This window comes from Neopsephotus bourkii, unplaced genomic scaffold (assembly GCF_033783945.1).
Source record: "Neopsephotus bourkii isolate Nb327-2 ecotype Australia unplaced genomic scaffold, CSIRO-AGI_Nbou_v1 NB_1245, whole genome shotgun sequence".
In the NCBI taxonomy this organism is placed as follows: domain Eukaryota; kingdom Metazoa; phylum Chordata; class Aves; order Psittaciformes; family Psittacidae; genus Neopsephotus; species Neopsephotus bourkii.
This window is the reverse complement of record NW_026901730.1, coordinates 439280-458228: the sequence shown is the minus strand read 5'-3', so window position 1 is coordinate 458228 and position 18949 is coordinate 439280. Positions and strand designations below refer to the sequence as shown.

Sequence of the window (18949 nt, the reverse complement as noted above, 5' to 3'; positions counted from 1 at the left end):
CCTAAGTATTCATAGCATGATGACACTGAACCAGGCTTCATCAGCTTCATCAGCCTCATGGCTCATGTTTATCTCAGTTAAGTGATAATAACGTACTCAAGATCAGGGGGAAATGCTCAGGTTTTTCATTACGATGCAAATAGGCAGGAAGTTACAACTTATTCATCTGCAGTAATTTTGTAACAACAACATTGTTTCTGTGATAACATTTACATTGGAAAAAAAACCCAAGTGTCCAAAGCCGACAGACAAACAAATCCAGCACCGAAAGAACTTTCTGATCTTTTTATTATACTTGGAAAATGGCTTAGACTATTTTTTCCCTTTTCTGCAATTTAGCTCCAGCATCTCTCCACATTACTTTCAATTTATAAATTTAAGTTCTTTGTAACACAGTAAAGTGATAATGGGTTTTTTTGGTCCAACAGCAAAAATGCACCTATGTAATGGCTTTTTAAAGCAATTCCTGCCTTGACAACCCCATTACCCCACCTGGAAAGTACTTGGTGAGACAAAGCGCTGTTGACTTGGCATGTCAGCCTTTTTTCCCTGATGAAAGAATTATGTAAAATTATCATGTGATGTCTACTACAATGAGAAAGAGCAAAAGAAAAACCATGGCATTAGTTGTCTTTTCAGATAGAAAATAATACCCCGTGGTCAAATGACATAATCCTGGAATTAATGATGCATCAAGTACAAGGCCCTGTAGTAGCTGCATTTTAGTCCAACATATAGCACTGTGTAAAAATTCTGAACATTTTCTTGACTACAGTCAGAACATAGTTCGTATTGCCTAGTTATATTTCTTAAAATGCTTTTTAAAAATAACAATCATAAAATGGTTTTTACTGTATGTAAAACATTATTTTACCAATGAAGTATCCCACATACTTGTATAGCGGTGTTAGTCTCACTAGGTTCCCTTAAGGATAAGAGTCAAGTAATCATAGAATCATAGAATGGTTTGTGTTGGAAGGGACTTCAAAGCTCAACTAGTTCCAGCCCCCTGCCATGGGCCAGGGCCCCTCCCACTATACCAGGTTGCACCAAGCCCTGTCAAGCCTGACTTTGAACACTGCCAAGGATGGGGCAGCCACAATGTCCCTGGGCAGCCTGTGGCAGGGCTTCAACACCCTCACAATAAAGAATTTCTTCCTCATATCTCATCTCAATCTCCCCTCTGTCAGTTCAAAGCTGTTCCCCCTTTTCCTGTCCCTACAGGCCCTTGTAAAAAGTCCCTCTCCAGATTTCGTAAGGCACTGGAAGCTGCTCTAGGTCTTCCTGAAGCCTTTTCTTCTCCAGGATGAACAAGCCCAGCTCTCTCAGCCTGTCTCCATAGCGTAAGTGCTCCGGCCCTCAAAGCATCTTTGTGACTTCCTCTGGACTCACTCCAACAGGTCCACATCCCTCTTGTGTTGGGGCCCCCGAGCTGAATCACAGTACTGCAGGTGGGGGTCTCATGTGAGTGGAGTACAGGGGTAGAATCACCCTTTAATGTGCTGGTCATGCTCCTTTTGATGCAGCCCAGCACACAGTTGGCTTTCTGGGCTGCAAGGTGCACACTGACAGCTCATGTGAGCTTCTTGTCAACCAACCCCATAAGTCCTTCTCCTCAGGGCTGCATACATCATTGCTTTAAAGACATTTCTAAGGTATTCTTGAGACACTCTGAATTTTAGAAATACAAAAAACCCAGCAGTGGCTGTTAGAACTGTTATAATAGTAAGGCTTACATATAATACATCAAAATATTGGTCTTCATTTATCCCTATATGTTTGAATACTACCTGCATTACCATTTGCTTCGTTTAATGTAGGTACTGTTTTTAAAGGGTGGGGGTAACACGCTTTGTTTTTTTAACTACCAATGAAAAGTTATACCATGGTAAGATAATAATTTAGGCCCTTTACTTACACTAAAACATAGATGCTGAACTCAGTCTTGTATCTTCCTGTGACAGATCTAAAGAATAGTTAAACCATGTTAAAATTTAACACTAATTTGCTTCAATGAAGGCTTGCATTTAAGTGTTCTTTAAGTTTGTTTTCACCAGTCAGGAACAGAAAGCCAGATGGTTTCTCACTTAATGCAAGGGGATATTTGATGATAAGGTGTTTTCCAAATTTTCTCATAAAATTAGTTTTTCTCCTAGATCTGAGGGAAAGTCTTAGAGTCCGTTTACACAGTGTTTTCCTGGGAGGAATTTTGAATGAGTGTGAGTAAATAAAGGTTACTTTTTTAAAAAAGAGTTAGCATTGGATTTGGCCTGTATTTAGCGTTTGCAATTTTTTATCTAAAAAGCCTGTTTCCAATGTATGTACTTTCTATTTTATCTAGTTTTTGTGTCTTCATGCATTTTCCTATGCTACAACAGTTTGAAGCTGATCAGCAACCCCCTAACTAATTCCCTTAACATCTGTGATAAAATCAGATTGCTAATAATGTCGAGTGGCTGCTTACCTGTTACTATAGCAAAACTATTCCTTCTACTTTCTGGCTTTTGTTTAAACTTGCATGGGAAGTTTGCATCCTAGACATTTTTAGTGTACCTAGCACAATAGGATTCTGCTTTATGCTATAAAACTGCTATATTACCTTTCAATTTAGTCATAAATGTATAATATTGTATAAGTATCCAATAGTAGAGAAAGGTGTAAAATGCCATGCCATAACCATTATCAGGTTTTCTGTTATTTAAGGGTTTTTTTTGGCAAGTAAAACTGAGATACTTATTTATATTCAAGAGTAACTAGACAAACAGAGGGTGTAAGTCAAATCTGTCTTTCTAGGCTGCATAGCCTTGGATGTGGTTACTAGCAGAATAAACCAATTTTAAGTCCCTGATGCTGCCAAAAAAGATACTACTCCCATCCATATATTTCTGTCTTTTCCCCAGGAGGTTACAACACTATTTCCCTCCCTATGCAGTTATCTAGGTTGGTCTCAGATTCAGCTGATTTTTTTTTTTTTTTTAAATGCGTTATTTAGTAGGTGGTTCACGTTGGGACTATATGAATAGAAGGCGGTAGTGCCAATACAGAGGCTTTCTGCAGGAACCTATGGGCAGGAGCAAATGGGAACTGCTGCCCCTTTTGGCGGCAGCTTTATCTGAAACTCAGACATGTAACTGCATTCTTTGAGCAATACTGTCCTTGGGTGGATTTTCATGAATTAAAGGTGAGGAAGGGAAAAGATATTGATAAACCAGGCATTTTGGAAGTGTGCTAAAGACAAACCCCTATTTGGAATACATCTTGATCTGGTTTTGGTTTTCTGTGTCATGAGAAGGTGACATGCAGGTCTCCAGACCACATTTCTGTCTGTGCAAAGGTGATATTACAAATGTTCACGCGTACATAAATCTATGGAGATGTGCTAATCGTCAGGCCTTTGTATTTAGCAGTTGTACAATAAGAGAGTGGGGGAGGAGGGTGTATGACAGTAGGAAGTGGGTTTTTTAGTTACCTTTAATAAAATTATAAGAAAACGTGGTAGTTCTCTGTGATGCTATGCACTTGGCATTCATTTCCACATTCTAATCTAAGAGCAAAAAATAGTCTACATACTTGCTTGTCTGTCTCTACAGATTAGAATCACTTTTGTTGTCTTTTTCTTGGGATTTTCCTTATGGAAGTAACATTCTTTACAGGGTGTAAGACAAGCAAGGAAGTTTCGATTCAAGTAGTCATAGGTCTGACTCGCAGGGTTTGGGGATTCTCCACAGCAGTCTGTGGAACTGATGTATGACTGTTGGCTTCATTGACTCCTTTATCTTTAGGCACCATAAACCAGCCATTTAGATGACTTCTTTTAAAACAGATGTTTTCCAGAATGTTCCATCCATTTTCTCATTCTCTCAGCTGGCAAAGTTTCCAGTGTTGGTCCAGTGGAAGTACATAAGAGACATTAAAAAATTTGAAGAGCTTTAACATTTACACTTGCAGGAATGCCACTCATTAAGTTGTTTCTACTAACCTTGATCACTGAACAGTTCACATAAAAACATCAGGGCAAATTATCTCTTACTTAACTTATTCTACTTTATGAAAAACTCTCTAACCTTTTTGTTACTGAATACACTTTACTGGTAGTTTTTAAGAATGCTGGTTGCTGTTCTTTGTACACTGCAGTGACATTCAGAACAGAAGTTAACACTTGGTAGAATAACAGAAGAATTTCTGTTCTGATTCTAGCCCAAGGTAAACTTATATAATTTAATTAGGGCAATATTTCTTCCAGAATCCTTAGTCCTAACTTAGCTTTGGCACTGATTCTTGAGCAGTGCTGTAACCTGACTTGAAAGTCAAATATCTGCAGTATGAGGTATTTACTGTGTCATTGTCAAAAGATGCCATAAACGTGGCGTTCTCGCAACAAATCACTAATGTGCTACTGCTTCATATGTAAAAATAGCTGCATTTGGCCCAAGATGTAAAAATGAGTAATAGATATTTTTAAAGACTATTTCTGTGAAAGGGTGTTTCTCCAGTGTTACTGTTTTCCACTTTTCTCTGTATGCATCAAAACCAATGATTTAGGGGTTTTGTTTTTTTTGAGCTTGTTCTTACTGTAGTTTACTGTGAAATCATTCTTCTCTTTGTTTTTTTTTTTTGTTTTTTTTTTTTAATTTGTAGGCGACAGAGATTTTGCTCCTGATGATCCACTAGAATTTAAGTCTCATCAGTGGTTTGGAGCCTCTGTGAGATCCAAAACTGATAAAATTCTGGTAGGTTGATGCCCCTGAAATGCCCCAGTTCTGGAATACTGTAATGGAAAAAAATGTGAGAAGAACCAGGTAACTCAGAATGTAACTAAAATCCCACTAATGAGCATGACTTGTCTTTTTCAGAAATCATTGTCTATCCTTTTCTGAACTTTTTATAAGCAAAGATTGTAGCAATTTTGTCTGGTTTTGAGGAAAGCAGTAGAATTAGTTTGCTGATGTTAGAAATGGTTATAAATTCTTCATGAACTCTTTCCAGCTGTTGCTTTAACATATTGTTAACAACATAAATACTGTTTCTGAAATTCTTGTGATAGATCAGCTATTTCTAAAGATACAAACTGGTGATACTTCTGCCCCAGCGCTGATAGTATAAATTGTATATTAATCTGTACCCCTAGCATTTTGAAGAGGAGTTTTTCTTCACTGCTGTGTGTTCTTCCTTAGGCCTGTGCTCCACTGTACCACTGGAGAACTGAAACAAAGCAAGAGAGAGAGCCTGTAGGAACTTGTTACCTGCTTGCTGGATCTAAATCTGTGGAATATGCACCCTGCAGGTCAAGTAAGCATAGACACCTTCTGTTGCTTTTGTGTTTGAAATTTCTCTTGTGTTATATCTTGTGTACATTTGAAGTGGGATGTTTTATAGGTATTTCCCCCTTCCATGTGCAGCCTCGTAGAAATTGGAAGAAAATCTAAGATATATCCAGCCATCTGGATTCTCCTCCAGTCGTTGCTCAGGTTGCAGACCTTGCTTCTCTACTGTAGGTCAGAGGAAAATCTTAGATCCAAATATCACTGGGATTGAGAATTTCAGTTTTTTAAAGGACCAATTCTGTAGTAATCACTTGAGCAATATTATGTAGCAAGTGCTTATTCAAAGACCAGCTTTAGAATTTTCTGAAGCTTAATTGTTGTTATTCAAGTAACTTGGAAGAGAAAGCTCATTTTAGAAGCCAAGGTTTTGCACAAGTAGGTTCTGATTCCCATGTATGCATGCATACGTAGCAATGCATTGTTTTAATTATATTCACTGTTCAACATTTGACTCTTTATTTTCCAGAAGCTTTGCATCCCTATCATGTAGTTGAGTTGGTAGCTTATTCAGACACTTACATCCTTTTTTAAAATATGGAAGTCTAAAAGATTTTTTTTTAAATTTTTTTTTCTTATTTGCTGAAGATCATTGGTGAACAGCAGGAATGAAAGCCAGTGTGGTCCAACGTAAAAAGAATTTAAGCAAGCATATATTAAACTAAATCATGCTAATTAAGTAGTTACACTTCCAGATAATGGGGCCTCAACATTTCTGCTCTGGAGCTGTATATTCATAAGGTTAACTCTGCCATAACAGTCCTTGCTGGGATCAGTCTTAGCATGTAGAGATGTTCAGCCACGTATTCTTTGTTGTTGTTGTTGTTTTGTTTTTGTTTTAAGCCAATACTTGAAGCAACTTACCGTTATGTACCTTTCAGACTTTCATTCCATACCAAAAGAAAAACGTATTCTCTATTTTCCAGATACCTTTTTTCCTGAATACAAATAGGAAATATTTTTCCCCAAAACTTTTAAAAATTAAATAGAAAGGAATATGGAGTTGCAGTTTACTTTGACTCTGTTAGGCTAGGATGTATGTTAATGTTATGTATACACCAGGCCAGCCCTAAAATGGGCACAGCATTTGGTTGTGAATTGTTAAAAAAGCAAAAATGTGGATTTAGGAGAAAAAAAAATTCCAAGGCTCAAGTTCAGGAGTGCAAGGCTACTTAGGAAGGTGCACTGGAAAGTATCCACAGAATCATCTGATCTAGTACTAAAAATATTTATTCTGTTCATTTTTCTCTCTCTTTTTTCTATCCATCCTGTTTGTAGCCACTATTGATGCTGATGGACAAGGATTTTGTCAAGGTGGATTTAGTATTGACTTTACAAAGGTATGTGATTTTTTTTTCATCAGTTCCTACAAGTCAGCAGACAGCTACAAGTTAACAACCACATGCAAGCAAAGCTATGACAAAACTGAATGTGAACTACTATTCCTGGGGAGAAAGAACCACGACCAAATGCATTCTTTTAAATAAACAAAATAATTTCAACCCACTCAGATATTATGAACTGTTTTCTCCCTACATCTTCACAACAGCACATTTCCATTTCTTGTAGGAATTATATCCTGAACAAATAATCCACTATAAACCTTTGTTGCAGCTAGTCCTCAAATGAAATAATATGTAATAGTTAGGCTTTTGAGACACTTATTTTGAAGGGATTAGTGCATAGCTAGTGTATTTCCTGAGGAAGAATAACTTACTGCTAAAAGGGGACTACTAAACAGTGTTCTTGTGAATTTTGTTTTTTTTTTTTCATCAGGGAGCAGGTATAGATTTTATTTTTTTTTGCTTAGTTTTTTATGCTTTTATGTTCTCCCTGCTTTCTGTGGATCTTTTATTTTTTCTTTTAAATTCACAATTACTTTTTAAATCCAAGCACGTTAAAACTCTGCACAAATCTGAGAGCTAACTGTAGTTTTTTATATTGTATAGTTAAATTGTTTAGCATAGTCTGGACATGTTAAGACCATGCAAGTCCCATTTGTGATGTGGAAATTTTTTCAGTTCTTCACACCTCATAATGTCTTACTGTGTCATATCCCTTCGCTGTTAGCCCAAGGACACTCTTGTTTTCCTCCAGAGAAAAGTGTTCAAAGCGCAGTGTAGGACTGGGTATATTTTGCATACACTTCCCAGACTTACTATGCAGACTCCAGTCGCAGTTAAAACCAGCCTTGGGCTCTAATCCAAAACTCCAGCTGAGTGGGCAAGCCTGGGTATAAGGTACCTCCAAATCTCTGACCTAGATTTTTTTAGCGGTGAATATAGGAGTTTTTAAGATTAAAACCTGAATAAGTGGCTTAATTATGCAGCAAAGCTTATGGTCCACTTCAGTACTTAACAAATTCCCAGCACTGGGATAGCTAATCTGGTTGAAGTTTCGTAAAATGGTCTGTGGATTGCTGTTGTACCAAGGAATATGGCTGAGGGAAATTACATTACAGTTTTTCTGAATTAAACTTTTTTAAAGATATGTTACAGAATGTGGCAGGGGCATAAGATGAAATTAGGTTTGCGTACTAATCTAAAAACATGTTATTGTTATTATCTTGTAGCATTCCTAACATTTCTCTTAATTGTATTTCTGTTGTCTTAGATATATGTTGGAGGAAGGGTCTATTGCAATATAAGCAGAATTCTCCCTAGAACTTTAAATGAGTGAAATAGAGAAACAAGTCACTGAAGGCATATTTTTTTTAATCTTGGTATTTTACAAGATGCATTTTCAATGAATCATTACTTAAAAAAGTAAAATGTATTGGGGTCAGTGAAGCTACACTGATACACATGCATGGGATTACTTCCCATAAGCATTACTCCCCATAAGACATGTTCTCTTGTCTTTATGCTTCATGTCTGTTTTCTTTTTTTTTTTTTTATAATTTCTCCCTGCCCCTCCAAGGGAGACAGAGTGCTGCTTGGAGGACCTGGAAGTTTTTACTGGCAAGGTGAGATACATCATTTAAGTCAGAGAAGTTGACTATTTGATTTTAGTCTTTACCCTCTTGGTCATTTGTATCTGCACTCCTCCAACCACTGTCAAAGTCTTCCTCAGTAAGAGAACTAACAGAAATAATTCTTTGTCTTTCAAAAATATTAAAAACAGATTAAAACTGAAGTAATAATTGTATAGTTGTGTCTTTTTAAAATAACTGATAATTTTAAACGCATTTTCCAGAAATCTGAAATATGTTTTCACCAGAAAAGAATGTGGTAAGTTCCCATTAGGATATTTTTCTTGTTTCAAAATCTACATGCTTCATAATTTTTGACACATGCATGAAGTGTGTATTTTCAAAGAGAAATGTACCCTCCAAAGAGAATTGTCATTATTTTTCTTTGACAGCAAAGATGTATTGCATTTGTTCATATTGATTTTTTTCGTGCCATGGTGCATATTTTGCCTCTAACTACACTGTTACACAGAATGTTACCTATATATTTTGCTAATGTGGGTTTCAGTCAGTATTTGCAGGATCATTCCATGTTTTGCTATAGCTCTTTGTTCAGAAGATGGTGCTGCTACCATCAGGACATAGCTACCAAACTCTGCTGCCTGGGGTTTGTTTCTTTTTTTTTTAATACTAAATTTATAAGAGATTTTCTGTAATACGCAAGCCTACACTTAGAAACAGCAGCACAGGTTTCCTGTGCTACATTTTAAATTCTGAAAAAAATGGAATAATTTAAACTCAAGGTACAGTATGATACAGATTATGTTCCTGAATTTATTTTATTGTTTTTTGCCAAAAGTGACATCTCATCTGCTAAAACACCCTTATTCTCTACTACCACCAAAAACAGAAAAAAAAATCTTGCCTCTGAATAGAAGACAATAGTATACTTGTAAAAACTAGATTTTTCGTGCCAATTTTTATTCCACATTCTGAGATGCTGGAAGATTAGTTTCTCTATACTTCATACATGTATGAGTATCTATGTGAAGTAAGTTCTCTTCTGAAAACTTTTCCTGAGTCAAGATTTAATTTGAACTCAAAGAAAAGTATGTGATGAAGTCACCACCTAGATGCTGGTGAAGTGAGAACAGAAGGCGGTAATCCACTATGCTCATCTCATTAGCTTCTTGGCTGCTGTATTAAGCTCTCATGTTATAATATTTAGAAAAGGAGCAACGACTCAGGTCTGCACTACCATAAGCATATGCTTACTGTTACCTAACTGGGCAGACCCATTTAAGTCCTGGCTTACATGCAGCTTTATTTTCAGTGAAAACGTATTAGTGTGCTTCTGATTAAATCTGTGCATAAATTCTTGCTGAAGCTGGATACAGATTTTCATTTATATCCTTTCTAGAGCTCCTGCTGTTGCTTATTTTCTGGTCAGTATTGGGGAAAAGTTGTTGCTTTAGAAGCAGGCGATCTGTAAATGAGTTCCATTGCTTACTGAATGAATGCGCACACATTTTATTTATCAATTTAAGTTGTTTCTTTCTCTTTAGGACAACTTATTTCTGATCGAGTAACAGAGATTGTAGCTAAATATGACTCCAAAGTCTACAGTGCAAAGTATGATGACCAGTTAGCAACCAGACCTGCCAGTGCTGCTTTTGATGACAGCTACTTGGGTGCGTAGTTTCAAAATGAAGCAAACCTAGCTGTACTTGAAAAAATCCCTTGCAGTATTCATATTTAAGTCTAAATCATACTACTATTAATTCAACACTCGAGAGATTACTAAAGAGCTACATACTTGAAAATGCAGTAATTTATGCATGATGGAAGCTTAGTTATCTTGCCATAGGCTTGATTCAAAAAGTATTTGATGACAAAAGAAATGGAAATATTTCCATGATTTTTTTTGTGCTCTATGACTTGGGCTGGATATGGGAATGGCTGGGGTATGATTCTTATGTGACAAGTTATTTTTTTATACCTATCTTTTAGAAAAGCAACTGTTTCTAAATAATCTACCAAAACAAAGTAAAATGGGAAAGAGTCATGTTTTGGAAGAAAAATAATGGAGAGTCCCTTAGAGGAGTGGGAAGTTATCATTTACCACTATATATGGCTAACTGGGTTCCGAAAAAACCAGGGACAGACTAAGACAGATCCCAGGATGATATTTTTAAAATTTCTATCTTCTGATCTCAAATTCATGGATGGTGATGAATTATGGTCTACTCGTGTAGCTATTCATAGTCTAAGCTACTTATAGGCAGTATTTATTCCACTATGTTTAAAGGTAAAGCATAGTGACCTATGAAGAGTGTAAAGAAATGAAAGGTTTAGTAAGGTTTTTAAAATGATTTACTGATTTTGTCTGTTGATCAGGTTATTCGGTGACTGTTGGAGACTTCAATAGTGATGGCATAGAAGGTAAGAGCTTTGCTTCAGTAAAAAAAATCATGTTGTTAGTCTGGGCAGCTCTTCCAAATAAATGGTGTAGAACAACTGATGCAGTGCGCAGGAAAATGCATAGAGCACTAGCAATGAACTACTCTGTTCAATCAAAGTCATTGCACTTTGTGACCTGATGTTATCTGGGTGTCTATTTTTCAGACTTTGTATCAGGAGTCCCAAGAGCAGCAAGAACTCTAGGCATGGTAGGAATTAGAAAGTTGAAATTTTTAAATTTTAAACTTTACCAAAAAAGCCCTCAAAAATAACTGGTGTGCTGAAATGTGTATTTCTTCATGTGCAGGTGTCTATTTATAATGGGAAAAACATGTCTTCCATGTACAACTTCACTGGAGAGCAGGTATGTAGCTTTATTGAGTGTAGTGGGTGACTGGGAGGCTATTCTTATGGAAATTTGACACGTTGAGACAGTATTTAGGGTACTAGAATATATATTTTGTATGTTATTAGCTTATGTGCCCAATATAAAAAATAAAAAGTCTGTAAGAATCCTTAAAGTATGTGTTCTGTGAGTTCCCACTTTGTAGTACTACTTAGAAAAGGAATTTTATTTAAATGAAGGAAATGCTGTCTATTTTAGAATTAGGAAGGCCTGGATCATGAAATGGGGAACGGGGAAAGTAACTAATTGGTTCACTTTCTAACAGAGTAATGAAGAGAAAGGAAAATAAAGACAAAAATTGTGGTATATATTATCATCTCACTAGCATCTTTTCTATACAACTTTAGATAAACTTGTTTGTGTGCTTATATCAGTACAACTCGCCAGTTTAGTTTGAATTTTGTTTTTCAGATGGCTGCTTATTTTGGGTATTCAGTTGCTGCCACAGATATCAATAGGGACAAGTAAGTGCCCTCTTCTCCCAGCTGCCACCCAACTTGTTTTTGGAAAGGAAAAAAACCTAAACTTTTCTTAAAATCTTTCCTAAAAAAAGTAGGAGGTATGTCCTGCTTTACTAAAGTCTTTTCCTGGATTTCTGTCTTCATTACTGGTTTAACATGTATTTGTGCAACACACTTTCTTGCTAGCACTCAACTAAACATAAGCTAGCAGTGTGTGCTTGCAGTCCTGAAAGCCAATCACATGCTAGGCTGCATCAAATGAAGTATGACCAGCAGGTTGAAGGAGGTGATCCTGCTTCTGTACTCTGCTCTTGTGAGAACCCACTTGGAGTACTGTGTGCAGTTCTGGTGTCCCCCTCAACATAAGAAGGACATAGAGCTATTGGAGCAAGTCCAATGGAGGTCACAAGGATGATAAAGGGGCTTAAACACTTCTCGTATGAAGACAGGCTGAGAAAGTTGAGGGTGTTCAGCCGGGAAAAGAGAAGCTGCATGGAGCAGCCTTCCAATATCTGAAGGTGGCCTGCAAGGATGCCTGAGAGGGGGGGACTCTTCATCAGGAACTGTAGTGATAGGACAAGGGGTGATGGGTTTAAAATTAAACAGGGGAAGTTCAGATTAGATAAACTCTTTACTGTGAGGATGGTGAGGCACTGGAACAGGCTGCCCAAAGAAGTGATAAATGTTCCATCTCTGGCAGCGTTCAAGGCCAGGTTGCACAGAGCCTTGGGTGACAGGGCGAGGAGGCCCTGCCCTTGCAGGGGGCTTGGAACTTGATGATCTTAAGATCCTTTCCAACCCTAACTATTCTACGATTCTATAAGATTTTTTAAAAAGTTGTAGATTTATTTTAGTATTTATTTACACAAATACATGTATGCATTCACATGCTTTAGATGCATTAAATTCTAATCTGTTTGTGCTTACTTAATAAGTGTTTGCCTTCAGTTACAGTTTAAAGATGGGTAACTTTCATATTATTGACTTCAGTGCTGAATTAGTCCTTCTAACAGATGCTGAAGAGAAGGAAGCCGAATTTTCATGTTATTATCGAAGAAACTTATCTTTTTTTTGTTCCAGTTACACAGATTTGTTTATTGGAGCCCCTCTTTTTATGGATCGAAGTTCTGATGGGAAACTTCAGGAGGTTGGCCAAGTTTCCATTTGCCTTCAACGAGCCTCTGGAGGGTTTCACATCACAAAGCTGAATGGTTTTGAGATATTTGCAAGATTCAGCAGTTCTATTGCACCTCTGGGGGATCTAGATCAGGATGGCTTCAATGGTAAGACATCATTTATTGATCAGTATTTTCCATTCAAACATGAAATCTAGACAGCACACTGAATGTGGATTCTGCATGCAAACCTTAGGCATTCTAACCATGACTGAATGTTGGACACTAAGGTCTAGACTCCTTTCGATGCCTGTATGCTACTCCCAAGAATGCTAACAGGAGTTACATGTATGCATCGAGCAGAGACTATACCATTTAAACTACAACATGGATTATTTTAGCTGTTATACTGATCAGTTTATTACTTTAAGTACAGTGTAAACTGCGGTGAAATACCTGATTCTCACTGTGACTTGTTAGGACATCTCCAATATAATTTTCCTGTTTTCATTGCTTAAAGCTGATTTTCCTCTTCAGATGACTGAAAAGAAGGTTTTGTTTCAGAAAGCTGGTTCAAAATTACCTGATAGAAGAGATTTTCCTGAGAAAAGTCTAGATTTTTTTTTTATATTTTTGGGTTGGTTTTGTTTTTTTTCAAAATAGAAGAGTCTGATGAAAATATCCCGTAACAGCTACAGCCAACTGTACCAAGAGCTGAGTGTCTGGAGCCAGTATGTGGATGGGAAGTCTTGAGTCTGATACAACTGAATCTGTAGACTCTCAAACCCATTGCCAGTGCTTCTTGTTACTTTCATTTGGCAATGAAGAGCAATGAAACAGAAAATCATGTGATTTGGGGACAGAAACTGCTGGGAATACTAGGGAGAACTTAGTTACGCAAGTCATACTCCAGATTTGTTGCCTAGAGTGGTAGGAATTTGGGTTCTGCAAGAAAATGCTCATCTTTAGTTTTTCATTCTGCTTGCAACCTAAATGTTTTCTGACAGATCAAAATTTATAATATGCTAATATTTCAAATTCCCAGTCAGCTCAAATTGATTTTTTAAATGAAATCATCCATTCATTGTATTACAGAATAGATTGAGTTAGACCTTTAGTTGCTAAAATTATACAGTTAGCGTGAAGATGCAATATCACTGCAATGGTTTACAGAAGCCATTGGGAAGGTTACAGCTGATAGCCAGAAATGAGACTATCCGAAAAATGTTTTGATTCCATCATACTTCAATCTGAAATACACTGTAGGTGAGAAAATCATAGCAAAATTTGTCTCTTTTTTTCATTACTTTGCCATTATTTAGTCTAGTTTTTTAAATCTTGTTTTTTCCCACTCTGTTTTATTTTGGGAGTGTTAATTAAAATGCTTTCCATCACAGTATGGTTCAATATAAGAATTTTTACTGTTTTTATAAAGTTTGTAAAGATGAGTCAAAAATACAAAACGGTAAACTTTTGAGTCCTTGTTCTTTTCATGAATTTTTTTCAAATTTACAGAAAAAGTAACGTGTAATGTCATTATTCTGTATATTGTTTCATGTTTGGTCTGTAAATCAACTGTGGAAATGTTTAATTTAGATCTTACATACACTTGTAAAACTGTCTTTACAGATAGTCCAATTAGCATTTTGTTTATTACTCTTTATTAGTTATTGATAATGAGTACTCCCAAATTTATTAAACTTTAACAGATAACACAATTACACTAACTGAAAGTTGTCTGTAAAACACATTGCCAAGCCATGATCAGGATAGACTGGAATTTGGTATTTTCCATTGTTACAGGCTGATTTAAATTTTCCAGAATTATTAAAATGTCACACCCTGTGGAGGAACATGAGTGTGTTAATGAAACGGGTTGACAGTCCCTCTTAGTTTTGTAATTTGGTGCCAACAATTCTGGGTGTTTAATATTCCCGAAAACATCTCAAAGCCATATGATTTAGCTCCAAGTCAGTTACTGAAGTGTAGAAGTGTTTGTAGAACTATTCCTTGCCCTTCTCCTCTTCCTCCCCAAGTCAGTGACATATGATCTTGTTAAACATTTTTTCCTCCCTACTGACACATTGAAACTGTAATATCAAAAATTAGAAATTATTGATGTAAGCACAAATATGTTCTCTCTGGAGATGTTGGTGATTGTTCTTTTGGTTTACAGATATCGCAGTTGCTGCACCATATGGTGGAGAGGGCAAGAGAGGACTTGTCTATATCTACAATGGAAGAGCAAATGGTTTGAATGCAGTCCCATCTCAAATTCTTGAAGGGCAGTGGGCTGCTCACACTATGCCACCCAGTTTTGGGTACTCGCTGAAAGGAGCTACAGATGTGGACAAAAATGGATACCCAGGTCCTTTGCTCTAAATGTCACTTTAGAGTAACTTCATAGAAGCCCACCTCTCACTGACAGTGTATTTGAAAAAATGAATTGTAATGTGTAGTATTTCTCCCTTATTCCTAGATTTGATTGTTGGAGCCTTTGGTGTTGACACAGCTGTTTTGTATAGGTAAGTATCCCTTTATGCTTTTACATTACATGCAAGCAAAGCTCAATGGCACTCTTGAGTTACAAAAGAAAGCATCATCAAGGGGAGTCTGTAATTGTGCAACTCCACATTCCAAACTGCTGAAGGTCAAAAAAGGTTATACTGCTGTTTTCAGGGTGAATCTACAGTCTATCTAGTATTTATCTTTCTCAATAGTTAAGAGATAATATAAATACGATGTCTTCAAGGCTTTCCAAGTGACAGTTTTCTAGATTCTGACACATTCAGGGTGCTGCAGTCCTGATATTATCATCCATGCTTGCTCATTTTGGGAAAATAATTTGTCTGTGCTAGAAAGTGATAGAACTTCCTGTTACCACAATTGCCTGTGTTCTGCCTCTGACAGTAATGAAAGGACATAGAAAAGCTTCCTGCTTTTCTCTAATCTACTCAGTGGTATTTGTTATTCTTGCAGTTTCACTAAATATTGTCTTAAGTGTGCATCTGTATATTTCACAATTTGAGGGGGGGGGTATTTTCTAATATGGTGTTGAATGCTGTTCAAGAGGATGTTTTCTTTGCAGGGCTAGACCAGTTATTAGAGTAAATGCTGCCCTGGAAGTTAATCCAACCATTCTAAACCCAGAGAACAAAGCCTGTTCACTGTCAGATGTGAAGGTTTCTTGGTAAGCAGGACATCTTTGTTTACCTTTGTGGGGAGGGATGTTTTTGGTGTTTATTTTCGTAAGCTTTCAATTTTGAAAGGATTCAGGAAATCTAGTTAGCTAATTAAAAAGGGCAATCAAACATAGATATTTCTCAAAGAACAGAAAACAAATACAAAATAAGAACTTGGACAACAGTGGGAGGTCCAACATTCTCGTCAATGGATGCTAGATTGACTCCCAAGTTACATGCCACCTGCGGAGATTGCGAATTGTCTGTGTTGAGTAGAATAAGATCTTCCCAAGGTGCTAATGGATTACTCAGCTTTTGTAATGTTTTTACCCATTAACTTACTTTTTAGATGAGCTCATGGAAAACACATTTGGGAAATGATCTCTGCAAACTGGTTTTGGTTCTTGTTCCTGTACTATATCCAAACCCACTTTTCCTTTCTAGTGCTAACTTCCTTTTCAACTTGGTATTCCAGTTCCTTCTAGTTTTCAAAAAAGTAGATGAGGCACATTTGATTTCAGGAATAAAGACTCTGGTTCACATGCTATTCCTGCATGTATTAAGATTACAAAGCTTTGCATTGCTTGCATTGCTGTCTATTTATTAATAGGTTATAGTGTCTTCCCCACTAGTATAAAATAGCATTTGGGAACAAACTAGAATCTCAAAAGAGAATACCTTTGAACTGAGAAAAATAGTAAAGAATTTTAGAATAAAATGAGAGAAAAAGTGCGTGAAATTAATTTTTTCTTTTCCTCCAAAACAGCTTCAAAGTAAAGTTCTGCTTAAAAGCGGATGGCAAAGGAAAGCTCCCTAATTCACTCAGTAAGTTCTGCTAATTTAAAAACTTTTAAAGTCTTTTTATGTATTGTTTGCAGACATGAGCACTGGTCACTGTTCTTCATTATTGTTACCTACCTTTTACAGCACCATACTGCCAGTCTGGTAACCATACATATCTATATATATCTTCAGCATGTCTTTTGCTAAAGTTGTGTTGAAGTCAGTGGGATTTGAGCATACCTGAGACTTCAGACATATGTTTAACCACTTGGTGGAACTAGTCTTGGAAAATCCTGTGTATTACAGAATTGAGATCAACTCTTGTTGAGGGGAGTTTTAGAAAAGAATATTCAAGCATGTATATTATTAGGCCTGAAAAATATGGACAAGCAACAAGGGACTTCTCATATATCTGTTGAAATCATGACCTTATGATTGATACCATTAATTTTTATCATCAGATTTTCTGGATCAGACTCAGGAAAAGATTGTTTTAAACAGGTTTTTAAGTTACTGCTAAGAGATTTTGTAGTGTGGCAGACAGCCTGCTACAATCAGGTTTCGTCTACTGATTCTAAAATCATTTCCTTATTTTCTGTATGGCACGTATAGAGGTGGTATGATCTGGGAAGATTCATATAAATGGCTGTTACATATTTTAAATTTCATTATCTATATCAAATATTCAAAGTAATTAGATTAGCAATACAGTTACATGCTGTAATGCGTTACAGACAAGATTGCTTTAAATTTTTTTTGGTGGGGGGGGGGGGGATTTAACTTGCTCATGCAGTTCTATAGCACCTATAAATGTATCACTGCTCTTCATAGAACCATAGAATAGTTAGAGTTGTAAAGGACCTAAAGATCATCTAGTTCTGACCCCCCTGCCATGGGCAGGGATGCCTCACCCTAGACCATGTAGACTTTGCCCAACCTGGTCTTGAATGTTTCTTGTATGTTTCCAGTGTTTAAGGAAAAAACAAGAGACCAGTTTAGGACAACAATGCCTGTTGGTTACTATATTGACAACTAACGTAGAAACAGATTCTTATACTGAAGGAAGGGGAAGTTTTAAAAGTTCCAAATAGTAGGTTTTTATTGTAGCTGAAATCAGCATTCAGCTCCATTTCTGATGGGAATCTGTAGTGTTTTTAATTGAATGAAATATCCCTAACCTAACCACTTTGGATTGGACAGATTTCCAAGTGGAGCTGCTGTTGGATAAACTTAAGCAGAAAGGAGCTATAAGGAGAGCTCTGTTTCTCCACAGTAAACAGCCTAGCCACACTAAGAACATGACTGTTACCAAGGGGGGGAAAATGAATTGTGAAGAGCTTGATGCCTTTTTGAGGGTAAGTAGCCACTTATGTTTTAGGCAAATAATTTTTGGTGCATTGTCTATTACAGATTCCTTGTGTTAGGTGTTTAAAAAAAAAAAAAAAAAAAGGAAAAAAGAAGTGCTAGAGACACTTCATGCCCCACATAGACCTAAAATTACTAAAACTGTATGTCTGTCCTGGGTTGTCACTTCTGTCTGAGTACGAACAATAGGTATTATTGTGACTAAGGTCCTGGTCACTAAATGGATCAGAAATTCAATTCTGAGCATTGTTCTGGACTTCCTGGACAAGTCATCTAGGCACAAAATTATAGTTATCATTTCCAAGGAATGTGAAAGTCAGCAAGCAGAGATTGTCTTTTTACTTTGGAGGTAAAAGTAAAGAAAAATATGGATCTTCAACTAAAAGATCAGCAAGTAACAAAGGGGACAGAGAAGGTTGAAATAGGAAGCTTGCTTTTTCTCAGTCTTTCTGTTTTAGTTCCCATAAATGTGGACAGATGCTAACACAATTAAAAAATGTAACTCCGTAGAAGAAACACTGGCTGAAATAGCAAAGACATCTGAAAATGTAGCTATGTACTTACAGCTCAGGTTTATCTCTGAGTGCTTGTAAATGAAACAAACAATACTCATTTCTTTCTTAAAAAACAAAACAAAACAAAAAAACCCCCAACACCCAAAAACCAAAACAAATCTGCAAAACTAATGAAAATACTAGTAATCCTTAAGGATTCATGGAGGATAGGTAATATCTTTCTTTGACTGGCCTTGTGAATGGGGTATATATGGAAATACACCTCTGAGATCATTAGTAAAGTTTTAACACTTTTCCACCTGACATTCTCATAAAGAAAGTAATGACACATGACCTCTATGAAATTACATTAAATTGAAAGCGGAACCATTTGAAAACTATTACCAGTAGGTTTCTGCCCATAGAAGACAGCTTCTGAAGTAAGATCCTG

General features: G+C 36.6%; 1 protein-coding gene across 1 annotated transcript in view; it reads left to right on the top strand.

The window, feature by feature from the left end:
* ITGAV (integrin subunit alpha V) overlaps positions 1–18949 on the top strand; it is a 45030-nt gene that overhangs the window by 11959 nt on the left and 14122 nt on the right. The window contains exons 3-17 of the mRNA XM_061364645.1: positions 4639–4730; positions 5175–5289; positions 6600–6661; positions 8241–8286; positions 9798–9923; positions 10630–10674; positions 10858–10901; positions 11000–11056; positions 11510–11562; positions 12640–12842; positions 14851–15042; positions 15154–15199; positions 15763–15864; positions 16623–16681; positions 17840–17994. Of these exons, the coding sequence (XP_061220629.1) occupies positions 4639–4730; positions 5175–5289; positions 6600–6661; positions 8241–8286; positions 9798–9923; positions 10630–10674; positions 10858–10901; positions 11000–11056; positions 11510–11562; positions 12640–12842; positions 14851–15042; positions 15154–15199; positions 15763–15864; positions 16623–16681; positions 17840–17994 (1397 nt within the window). The remainder of the gene's footprint in view (positions 1–4638; positions 4731–5174; positions 5290–6599; positions 6662–8240; positions 8287–9797; positions 9924–10629; positions 10675–10857; positions 10902–10999; positions 11057–11509; positions 11563–12639; positions 12843–14850; positions 15043–15153; positions 15200–15762; positions 15865–16622; positions 16682–17839; positions 17995–18949) is intronic.